Source organism: Herpailurus yagouaroundi, unplaced genomic scaffold (assembly GCF_014898765.1).
Source record: "Herpailurus yagouaroundi ecotype Mexico unplaced genomic scaffold, PumYag 208, whole genome shotgun sequence".
Classification (NCBI taxonomy): Eukaryota; Metazoa; Chordata; class Mammalia; order Carnivora; family Felidae; genus Herpailurus; species Herpailurus yagouaroundi.
Window position 1 is genome coordinate 2,767,589 of NW_024412439.1, and position 12,593 is coordinate 2,780,181.

Sequence of the window (12,593 nt, forward strand, 5' to 3'; positions counted from 1 at the left end):
GGGGCTCGAACCCACGGACCGCGAGATCGTGACCTGGCTGAAGTCGGACGCTTAACCGACTGCGCCACCAAGGCGCCCCAGAAAAAATATTTTTAACATTAATTTTACCTTTTGTTTTACTCGTGAACATTTTTTTTTTCAGTTTATTTATGTTGAGAGAGAGCAAGCACAAGTAGGGGAGGGGCAGAGAGAGGGAGCGAGAATCCCAAGCAGGTTCCATGCTGTCAGCACAGAGCTAGACACAGGGCTCGAACCCATACACTGTGAGATTGTGACCTGAGCCGAGATCAAGAGTTGGATGGTTAACCGACTGAGCTACCCGGGCATCCTACTATTATAAAAAAAAAAAAAATGTTTATTTATTTTGGGTGGGGGGAGAAAGAGAGAGAGAGAGAGAGAGAGAGAGAGTCTGTGTGTGTGTGTGTGCACGCTCACACGAGTGGGGGAGGGGCAGAGAGAGAAGGGAGAGAGAGAATCCCAAGCAGGTTCCGTGCTGTCAACGTGGAGCCCAACGCTGGGCTTGATCCCAAGAACCATGGGATCGTGACCTGAGCCAAAAATCAAGAGCCGGACTCTCAACTGCCCGAGCCACCCAGGCGCCCCTCATTTTACTCTTTTAATGTGGCTGGTGTTATATTTCCATCAACAGTGCTGCACTAAACCTTTGGTTCTCAAGTGTGGTCCCCGGATCAGCATCATCAGCATCCACTGGGAGGGAACTTGCTAGAAATGCAGATTCTCAGGCCTCACTTCAGACCTTGGGAACCACACTTGGTGGTGGTGGTGGGCAGATGGGAGGCTGGGGTGGAGGCAGCAGACTGCGTTTTCACAAGACCCCCAAGGATTCTGACGCACGCCCAAGTTTGAGAGCCCCTGCTCCAACCCTAACATGTTTTCTTCTTTTGAAGAGGGGATCAGGTGATGTGTGATTTTAGAACTTTGGATTCTACCAGTCCCCGCCTTTGTGGAATTGAGAGGAATTTCTTAGTTACATTAATCTGTGAGCTATTTAAACTTTTTCCCTTTATAAGCTTTCACGCGCAGGTGCTCAGCAGCTCAAATATCAGTGGAAGCATTATTGAAAATACTTCCTAAACATATCAAAGAAGCGCATACCTGCCCTAGTGATCTTCTGTAACAAACCGAGAAATCTCAAGCAGCGGCGAAGCCGCATTCGGTGACCAGGAAACAAAGCCCCAGATGCAGCCATGAATAGAGAAGGAACAAAAATTACTAAGACAAGTAGCTTTCCGTGTCTGATGTAGCAGCAGCCAAAAAATAGTGACAGAGGAAGAGGTTTGCTTCAGAGGACAAGAAGGACCAGTTTTCAGTCTGTATGGCCCGCCTCCGGGGAGAGCTTCTGCGCAATCAATCTTTCTCAAATGGGATTCCTTGTGGAGGGCCCAGGGGAAATGAGGTGCTCCCTGTAGAACAGCCTTGCTGCCATCCGAAGTCCGCACGCTGCCTGGTAAGGCCATAGCACGCTGCTGGCCTGTAGCACATCAGCTGTGTCTTTTTGCCTGGAAAGGACAGGATCAGATTTATAACACACAGTGGGACCACGAAGGGGGAAGTCTCCCACTGCTTGCTGAGTCCTGTCCTCTGTGGCCTCCACCTGTCATCTGGTTAAGGACGAAGCTCTTACAAAAAGGTGGACGAGGAGAGTGGGGAGCAAGCTCTACCCCCTGGGCGCCACACCCAGGGCGTGGTGGTGGGTGGAGGCCTTGGGGGGCTTGCAGGAGACTGTTTCACTTCTGGCCCCAGTGTGGGGGGGGGGCGCGGCGGCTCGGGGCGGGGGGGAAGAGCCTCCCATTTTGGATTCCCTGTTCTGGTTGGCAGACCGAGCCTTTGCTCTCCTGGCCTTTTGCTGTGGATTTAGATTATTCAACACTTTGCATCCAATTTACTGATCCTAGTACCGTCGGGGGAATCAGATGGAGGAAAACAGAACCAAGTGCACATCATTTGCATTATTGCGTTAGAAACCCCCTTAACTGTAACGATTTCCCTTTTTCATTTGAGGTGTTTGTCTAGGGAATTTTCAACATCTCAAATCAGAATTGATTTTCTTTGGGGACCCAGGGAGGCATCCGGGCATGCTTCTAGGCAGAGCGAATAATAGTTTTTTTTCTATTGAGAAAAAGTTGCTGCCATCATGAACTATTGTCATTTAGTGCTAAACACGCATTTCACTGATAATTTGAGAGGCTGGAGAAATGGGGTGCAGGAACCCTTGTTACTCTGAGACAGGAGGTAGAAAAACAATGATGCAGTCCCCGGAAGAAGGGCAATGGAGTGGGGCACCTGGGTGGCTCAGTCGGTTAAGCGTCCGACTTCGGCTCAGGTCATGATCTTGCAGGCTGTGAGTTTGAGCCCTGCATCGGGCTCCGTGCTGACAGCTCAGAGCCTGGAGCCTCTTCAGATTCTGTGTCTCCCTCTCTCTCTGCCTCCCCCCACTAATGCTTTATCTCTGTCTCTCTCTCAAAAATAAATAAGTATTAAAAAAAAAAAAAAAAGGAAGGGCAACAGACTGATTCTGGCACAACCCAGATGCCATATTTAGTCCTTTTGTTAAACTAGGGGTCTGTGCAATTGGCCAGAAAATATGGTTCTGCTCACTTCTAGTGACTGGAAGTACATGTCAATCATCCTTTCCATGTTAGCTATTTGTTTTTAAAATGAATAATTTGTTTAAAGACATTGACTAGAACTTCTGGGCTAATCTTAAGACTTTTACCATCTTCCCTCTTTTTAAAAAAAATTTTTTTTACTGTTTATTTTTGAGAGAGAGAGAGACAGAGACAGAGACAGAGACAGAGAGAGAGACAGAGTGCGAGCAGGGGAGGGGCAGAGAGAGAGGGAGACACAGAATCTGAAGCAGGCTCCAGGCTCCGAGCTGTCAGCACAGAGCCCGACGCGGGGCTTGAACTCACGAACCATAAGATCACGCCCTGAGTCGAAGTCAGGTCGACCAGGGCACTACCCAGGTGCCCCAGCATCTTCCCTCTTTTCGGGGAATTATTGTTTCATGAGTAGAGTCTCACTTTGCGATGGTGGAAAAGGTCCGGAGGTGGATGGTGGGTGGTGATGGTTGCTGAACAGGGACAATGTACATAATGCCACTGACGTGTACACTTAAAATGGCACATTTTGTGTCGTGTTTATTTTACCACACACACAAAAAAAAAATCTCTAAAATAACAATGGGGAGAAAAGGAAAAAAGTGGACTAGGATTTGTAAGGGTGGAAGCAAGACTTCACCCAATTATAACCCGTCCCCTCATTTTCCGTTTGTTTTTTGTTGAAGCCAAACACACTTAGAATAAAGTATGTGGGGGTGCCTGGGTGGCTCAGTCGGTTGAGCGTCCGACCTCGGCTCAGATCATGATCTCACAGTGTGAGTTCGAGGCCCGCATCGGGCTCTGTGCTGATGGCTCGGGGCCTGGAAACTGCTTCGGATTCTGTTTCCCCCTCTCTTTCTGCCCCTCCCCTGCTCATGCTCTGCTCTCCCTCTCTCTCTCTGTGTCAAAAATAAAAATAAACAGGGATGCCTGGGTGGCTCAGTCGGTTAGGCGTCTGACTTCGGCTCAGGTCATGATCTCGAGGTCCGTGAGTTCAAGCCCCGCGTCGGGGCTCTGTGCTGACAGCTCAGAGCCTGGAGCCTGCTTCAGATTCTGTGTCTCCCTCTCTCTGACCCTCCCCCGTTCATGCTCTGTCTCTCTGTCTCAAAAATAAATAAACATTAAAAAAAAAATTAAAATACTCCTGTCTTTAAAAAAAAAACCAAAACCAAAAAAAACCAAAAATAAAAATAAACATTAAAAAAATTTTTTAAAAAGTGTGAGAACCACACACAAAAATAAATAAATAAATAAATAAATAAATAAATAAATAAATAAATAAATAAATAGATTAAAGTATGTGGAGCACATTAATCTTAGTCTTAGCCATACAACTCATTGAGTTTTTACATGTGGCCATATCTATATAAACCACCACCAAGTCAAGATATAGAACATTCCGCCGCCCCCCCCAACCCCAGAAGTTTCCTTCCCAGTCAGTAACATCCCCGGAGGGAACCACTATTTTGACTTCTATCACCATCATTTGGTTTTTACCAATTCTTAGCTCTGTAAAAAGTGAAATCAGGAAGGGTATACTCTTGTATGTCTAGTTTCTTTCACTTGGCCTCTCTGTGGGATCCATTCATCTATTGGTGTATCAGTAATTCCTTTTTTTTTTTTTTTTTTTTACTGTGTACTTTCTGTTGTCTACTAAGTCATTCTTTAATTTTCTCCTCTTGCTGGTGAACACGTGGATTGTATTTTGGGGGGCTCTCATAAATAAAGCTGCTGTGAACATTCTTTAGATGAGCCCATGTCCTCATTTCTCTCTTGGATACAGATTTAGGAGTGGGATGGCTGAATCATAGCGTGCAAATATTCACCTCTAACAGATACTGCCAGCTTTACAAAGCGGCTTATCGGTACACACTCCCGCAAGCAGGCAAGCAGAGCATGAGAGTTCCCGTTGCTTCACAACCTCACCAACACTTGGTTTTGTTTTGTTTTGTTTTCTTTCACACCATTCTGGGGTGTGTATTGTTAATACCCTGAAATCTAAACAATGCAAAAATGGAAATTTTTTTTTTAATTGTGCAAATATTTAAACACCTATCCTTCAGTAAATGACCCCAAAGCCAGTAGAGTGGGATGGAGCTGGCCCTTTGGGCTCTCAAGCCAGAGTGGGTGGCAGGGACTGCCTGCTCCAGGCCTCCGTTGATTTGAGGGCTTTCCCATACTGCTCTCTCCAGATGTCAGGTATATTCGGGATGGCTCCGGGCATCTGCCTGGCTCCAGTCTTCTAGCACTGTTCCTCTTCAGGAACGTTCTTTCGAGAAGACTTACGGCGGTTGAGAAAATTTATTTGCAGTGTCTCTCACTGACCCTGACTGTAATTTACTTGGGCCAGAGCTGTGAGCTCATTTAGGGGCTCCCCCTCTTAGATTTCAGTTCCTTTTAACACGTTTGTTTTCCTGGTTTCATGACAGGGAAGAAAGCAGAAAAAGAGTTTCTGCTTTCTTTCTGTCTCCATAAGCAGTGTTCTTCTGGCCTCCAGGAAAGTTTCTTTATTCCCTTTGAACACATCTGTGTGAGATCATATATGGAGTGCCCGGTATGGAGCACATGTTACATGTTCAGATTGTTTCTATGTCCTCCTTCTACTTCCCCCATATATGTGTATATGCACATATACATACATATGTATACACGTACATATATACACACACATACGTATACACACAGACATCTCTATAACTGAGATATGTATTTTTAAGCTATTTTTTGTTGTCCTTGAATTTTCTGCGCATTGCCCCATCTTGCCTTTTGTGCATCTCACAGTTCTTTTTTTTATCATCTCCCTCCCCCCCATTTTTTAAATTTTTTTAATTTTTTTTAATTTTAATTTTTTAATTGTTTAATTTTTTAAATTTAATTTTTTAATTTTTTTAAATTTTTATTTATTTTTTTTAAATTAAAAAAATTTTTTTTTAATTTTAATTTTTTAAATTTAATTTTAATTTAAAACCCAGGAAGGCAGGGATTTTTGTTTTTGTTTTTTAGAGAGAGTGAGCAGGGGAGGGACACAGAGAGAGAACAGAGGATCCAAAGCAGGCTTTACAGCAGAGAGCCCGATGCAGGGCTCGAACTCCTAAACTGTGAGATCATGACCTGAGCCGAAGTCAGGTGCTCAACCGACTGAGCCACCCAGGTGCCCCCAGGAAAGGAGGTTTTTAAAAAAATCATTATCTGAAGTGTGACACGATGGGTCATATTCACCCATCATCTTATACTATTCTTTGAAACAGTAATGGAAGGTCGTACTCTGTCCTGTAAACGATAGACACAGGTTTGTCTAGCTTTGCAGGTTTCCACCTCCCAGTGGGATACTCCTGAAAGTGCCATCACGGCATCTTAACCACAGGGCAGGTGCTATTGCACTGTGTTTTCTTGGTCTATAGCACTCCCTACTGATGATACATGTTTTCATCCTCTGTCAGCTCAAGAGGGCCAGCAGTGAGGACATGCTCAACAAACCAGGAAGTACGGCCGCTTCTGGGGTAGTTCGACTGAAAAAGACTTCGACAGCTGGAGCCATCTCTGAACTTGCTGAGAGCCGCCTGAGGAGCAACCCAGGTAGGAAGGACCCAGGTCGGAGAGCCCAGGGCAGGAGGGCCCCAGGCAGGAGGGACTCAGGTGGGAGTGCCCCGGGCTGGAGGGACTCAGGTGAGAGGGATCCAGATAGGAAGGCCCCAGGCAGGAAGAACTCAGGCAGGAAGGATCCACGCAGGAGAGCCTCAGGTGAAAAGGACCCAGGTGGGAAGGACCCAGGCAGGAGGGACCTGGGGAAAAGGGACCTAAGTAGGCCATTCATCTTGGTGTTTTGAAAAACATTCAATGATTCCTGTGTCCCTCCCCTCATCAGAGATGTTTTGCTGGCCCTTACTCTGGGCCAGGAAGGGGTTTAGGCAACGACATCCCTGCCCACAGCGAGTTTACATCTAGTGAGGAGACTGAGAAGAAACAAAAAGGTAGGGAGGAGTGCTGTGGTTCCTTCTGTCCGTCTCGCTGTCCATCTGTCACCGTGTGTGTGTGTGAAATTCCTCCGAGGCATTTCTGGCAAGCTAGCGTCAGTTCTGGGGTCGTCTTGGTATGAGGCGCATATTCGATGAGTGAATGAACGCTGTAGGCCTCTCACGGGCCTGGGTGGACAGCATCCTTCCTGGACCCTGTGGAAGTCTGGGAAAATCCTCCCATAAAGGCTGCTCTGAGTTACTTAGGTGGCAGTGGCCACTGGGACCCGGGGAACTTTCTCAGGTTTCCTAGTTTTCTGAGAATCAGAAAAGGGTTTTTTAACCATTATATGTGAGTTCAGAGCTTGAAAAGCATAAAATGCCAGGAATGTATTTGATTTTATTTTGGTAAGAAAGCTAAGATTTCCATGGTCCCACCGTTCTAGTGCAGATCTCCCTGTATTGCTAAATTGTCTGAGATGGGAAAACAGATGAATTATGTCATTAGTACTTTATAATGGAGGTTGGATGGTAGTATACTTACGATTTTTTGTGTCTGCATAAAATACCACAACCCAGATTAGCTCTCCAAAGGTGTATTTTAATGTACTTGGTTTTCACAAAGTTGAATCTATGAAGAGTATATGTAGCCTTTTTTTTTTTTTTTTTGATGTAAGGGCGTCATGTTTCTATACAATGGTTTTACTACTTTAAAGACTACTTTCATACTAAATACACACATTTGGTTTTAAAAATACAACAAATGAAAGTACAACTTCTTTCTATCACGCCGGCCTAAACACGAGTTTCAAAAGTTGACAAAGCACCATTTAAAAAAAAAATGACAAAAAGATCTCACTCTGAAATATTGATGTAAAAGTGTGAGATCCAGGGACGCCTGGGTGGCTCAGTCAGTAGTAAGCCAGTAAGTCAGTGACTCTGGATTTCGGCTCAGGTCATGACCTCACGGTTCATGAGTTCGAGCCCCGCGTTGGGCTCCTCGCTGACAGTGTGGGGCGTGCTTGGGATTCTCTCTCTCCCCCTCTCTCTGCCCCTCCCCCCACTCAAAGTAAATAAACTTAAAAAAAATGTGGGATCGGAATATTAGCAAATAGAATTCAAGAAGAAATTAAGAGAATAATAGTATACATCGCAACGAAGTGGATTTATGCCAAGAAAGCCTTAATGTTTGGAAATTTAGTAATATAATCTATTGTACAATATTGATAGACCAAGGAAGGAGAACCATTGGTCATCTCGGTAGAGGTGGAAGACACATTTGGCAAAATTAGCAATCTTTCCGTTTTTAAAAACAAACTTTCGGTTTGCTATAAATGTATGGATACTTGTCTAGTGGTATGATGTATATGTATCTCAAACCAAAGCCAGAACTGTCCTCAATGGTGGAATCCTGGAAGTCTTCCCATTAAAATCAAGAATGATTCAAGATTGCCCATCACTGGGGGCGTCTGGGTGGCTCAGTTGGTTAAGCGTCCAACTCTTCATTTTGGCTCAGGTCATGATCTCACAGTTTGTGCGTTTAAACGCCGCGTTGGGCTCTGGGCTGACAGCACGGAGCCTGATTGCAATTCTGCCTGTCTCTCTCTCTGCCCCTCCCCTGCTTGCTCTCTATCTATCTCTCAAAAGTAAATAAAAATAAACCACAGCAACAAAAAAAGATTGCCCATCATTATCCCTGTCAACTAAGTTTTTCTGCAAGTATTAACCAGGGCAGTGAGACAGAGGAACAATAGCTACATAAATATTAGAAATGAGGAAACAAAATGATGATTTTATGCAGAGGATAACATCATACGCTTAGAAAAATGCTTAGAATTTCCTGAACATTTGGGGCGCCTGGATGGCTCAGTCGGATGAGCATCCAACTTTGGCTCAGGTCATGATCTCACGGTTCATGAGTTCGAGCCCCGCATCGGGCTCTGTTCTGACAGCTCAGAGCCTGGAGCCTGCTTTGGATTCTGTGTCTCCCTCTCTCTCTGCCACTCCCACGCTCATGCTCTGTCTCTCTCTCTCTCTCTCTCTCTCTCTCTCTCTCTCTCTCTGTCAAAAATAAATAAACATTAAAAAAAATTAAAAAAAAAAGAATTTGCTGAACATTTTATCATTAGAAAAAACTTAGAATGCCCTGCAATCTATTAGATACAATAAGAGTTTAGTGTGTGGTTGTAGAATACAAAATATAAGTCACTTTCCTATCAGTGACTGGTTGGAAAAGATAAATAACATAAGAAATGATCCCATTTATAAAGGAATGTAAAAGGTAAAATATATATAGGAATAAACTTAATATTATAAGAGACCATATATATATTTTTTGAGGGGGGGTGCAAGTGAGCAAGGGACAGAGAGAGAGAGGTACGGAGAGAGAGAGACAGAGAGAGAGAAAGCGGGGCTCACCCGGGGCTCATGTTTTACCCGAAGTGGGGCTTGAGCTTACCTGATGCAGGGCTCGAACTCGCAAACTGTGAGATCATGACTTGAGCCGAAGTCAGATGCTTCATGACTGAGCCACCCAGGTGCCCAAGAGACTGTATTTTTAAAAAAATAATCTTAAAACTCTTTTGAAGGACATAAAAGGAGAAATAAATAAGTAGAAGGATATATATACATGGTTCCTGAATAGGAAGGTTAAATATAATAAATATTTAATAAGTATAATATCTTAAATATAATAACATTGTCTAAATTACTTTATGAATCTCTTTTCATCCCAATGAAGGTATCCGCAGAAATTGGGAGTGCAAACACTGGGAAAATGATACTGGGTTTATCTAAAACAGTAGTTCCCAATGGGTGGCCCTCTTGCCCACCACCCTAACCCAAGGAACAATTGGCAATGTCTTCAGACATTTTTGATTTTCATAATTAGGGGGGTGCTACTGACACCTAGTGGGTGGAGGTCAGGGTGGCTGCTAAACGCATAAGACAGCCCCCCACAATAAAGAATTATCCAGCCCAAAACGTTAATAGTACCTCTGTGGATAGGTCCTGATCTAGAAGACTAAATATTCATCAATAATCAGAAAATTTCTAAAACAACAGTAACCAAGGGACTAAGTTTAAGCATCTTGGAACTGGAGAACCAATAGGCAGTTCAATGGATGATGGAGAAAGTCCAGATTGCACTGGACTAGTATATATATAGGATAGTATAGGACAAAGTAGCATCTTATATCAAGACTGATAATTCATTCGTAAGTAACGACTGATTGATGGGGCGCCTGGGTGGCTCAGTCGGGTAAGCGGCCGACTCTTGATGGCGGGTCAGGTCATGATCTCTGTTCGTGAGATCGAGCCCCACATTGGGCTCTGCACTGACAGTGCTAAGCCTGCTTGGGATTCTCTCTCTCCCTCTCTCTCCGCCCCTCCCCTGCTTGTGCTCTCTCTCTCTCTCTCTCTCTCTCTCTCTCTCTCAAAATAAATAAATAAACACTTAAAAAGTATTAAAAACAATAATGACTGAGTCTTTGGGAAAAAGTAAAACAGGATTCTTATCTCATTCCTGCCATCAAAATAAATTCCAAGCGGATTAAAGATTTAGACATTAAAAAGTGAAACCGTGAACATACAAAGAGAAAAACATCAGAGTCAATTTGTAGTCTTGACCTTGGAAGGGCCTTTCTAAGTAGGAGCAAACACAGAAGCCATATAAGAAAAGATGAAAAATCACATAAATATAAAAACTGCCTTGTAAGAAGAGAAAGCTATTTGCAATACATGTAACAAAGGGCTTATGTCCAGAGAGTTTATATAAATCAATAAGAAAAAGAAAAATAGTACAATAGGAAAATGGCTAATTCACACACACACACACACACACACACACACACAAGCCACTAGAAAGATGCTAAGTCTCACATATAGGTAAAGAAATGTAAGTCAGAATAATAAGTAGATATACTATTTCCCCTAATAAATTAGCAAAAATGAAAGTGGTTGATAACTTCTCATGTTCTTAAGGGTGAAGGAAGCTGGCACTCCACATACACTTGATGCACAAAGATAGTTTGGTAGTATCTGTCTGCATTTGAAATATGTATAGTCTTTCACCAAGGATTTCTGCTACTCAGCATTTGATATGACTGATTTACTTGAAAAAGGATGACAATATATATAGACAGTTGTGGCATTCTTATAATAGTAAAATACTGGAAACACCTAAGCGTGTATCAGTACAGAGCTGGTTGCATAATGTGAGGGTGATGCTGTGGAATACTATGCAGCTATGAAAACTGACACAGTAGATTTGTATGTAACCAACAAGGAAAGATCAAAGTACATTACTCAGTGGGGAAAATCCCATGGTGCTTGTAGTACGATCTTTAATTTTTTCAAGTATACATTAATACTATATTTGAAATCACAACTTTTTTTTTTCTGGAGGGATATAAAAATGGTTATCTTTGAGGAGTTACCTGAATTGAAAGTGGTGGGGGAAAGAGACTTAATGTGGGATCTTTCTATACTGTTTGAAAATTTTTAAACCTATCCATACAATGCTTTAAAAAATAAAAACAGAGTAAATACAGGTCAAAACCTAAAGGTTTTGTTTGTTTGTTTGTTTGTTTTGCCTTAACCAAAGCTTCCACTTCTACTTGCTTTTGTGATGTTTGTTTAACCGTTTTGTTGATGAACTATTTAATTGTTTGATCACAGCATGTGCTCCCTTGGTTCAGGATTCCAGAGAAAGACTTGGGTCTCATCCTGGCTCCTCAAGTGGGCTCACTCCCACACCTCCTAGGGCAATAGCCTGTTTAATTGTCAAATTAAGGAAGTACTTGCATATCTGCTACATAGTGATGCTCTCAAGACAGAGATCTTGAAGACTTCCTAAACTGTAATGGGCTAGTGGGTTGCAAGGCACAGTTACGATTCCTAAAGTTTCCGTACGAATTCAGTTTGCCGCCTTCTTTACTGTAACGAAATTATGTCCTCTGAATTAATGGAGTTGCGTTAGAAAATGACAGCTTGCCTCTGGAACTTTTATCTTGAAACGCGGGCAGTCCTCAACAATTTTCTAACCAGCTTTTTGGACAGCTGGCGCGTCCGTGCATTGTCGTGTATCCCTAAACTGCCTCGTTCATGGTGCATCAGACCTGTGCATCAGCCGGTGAGCCAGCTGTGAAGCCACACGGTGATGCTTCCCGTCAGCCAGGCTTGTCTGTTGTAGGTACAGGGGTGTTAGGTGGCCATTTGAATATTGGATCACATTTTTTTCTCTCTCTCTCTTTCTCTCTTTTATACACACGAGAAACAGGGAAACAAAAGTGCTGGTACTTTTGTAGTAATAAGTGCAGGTTTTAAAATCTCAATACCATGGCAACAAAAGATGGAAGTGATTTAGTTTGTTAGAAATGGCACTCCCATTGGATGTTGGATTTACAAGCCTGTTTGAGATTCTCTCTCTTCCTCTCTCTCTGCCCCTCCCCTGCTTGTGAGCTCTCTGTCTCTTAAAATAAGTAAATAAACATAAAAAAAGAAAAAGAAAAAGAATGAAAACAAAATAAGCAAAATGCTAACAATATGTAGTTGATTTCCTCTTAAAGGAAAGTTGCAATTACAAATTATATATGTAGACTCTTAGGGAACAGAGTTCTTTTTATGGCCCTCAAGTCTTAGTTTCTGAACTTTTGGCCTTGGGACAAGTTTTCCATAATGCATGGTATGTGTTATTTCTGTTTTCTTTCAACTGCATTAATTTAATTTTATTTTTTTAAGTTTATTTATTTATTTTGAGAGAGAAAGAATAAGTAGGGTGGACGGGTGGGAGAGAGAGAGAGAGAGAGAGAGAGAGAGAGAGAGAGAGAGAGAGAATCCCAAGCAGGTTCCACATTATCAGCGCAGAGCCCGATGCAGGGCTTGAACTTAACAAACCGTGAGATCAGGACCTGAGCCGAAATCAAGAGTCGGACGCTGAACCGACTGAGCCACCCAGGCGCCCCTCAACTGTACTAATTTTAAAAAGGATCTTAGCATGAAATTATAATATGGTATTATA

General features: G+C 43.0%; 1 protein-coding gene across 7 annotated transcripts in view; it reads left to right on the forward strand.

Annotated features, from left to right (window-relative positions):
* Positions 1-12,593, forward strand: part of SPECC1 (sperm antigen with calponin homology and coiled-coil domains 1) — a 285,514-nt gene that overhangs the window by 88,744 nt on the left and 184,177 nt on the right. For all 7 annotated transcript variants that reach the window (XR_005783992.1, XM_040453091.1, XM_040453086.1 and 4 more), the window contains exon 3: positions 6,062-6,197. Coding sequence is in view for 6 of the 7 variants with exons in the window: in XM_040453091.1 (XP_040309025.1) it covers positions 6,062-6,197 (136 nt within the window). In the remaining variant the exon portion in view is untranslated. The remainder of the gene's footprint in view (positions 1-6,061; positions 6,198-12,593) is intronic.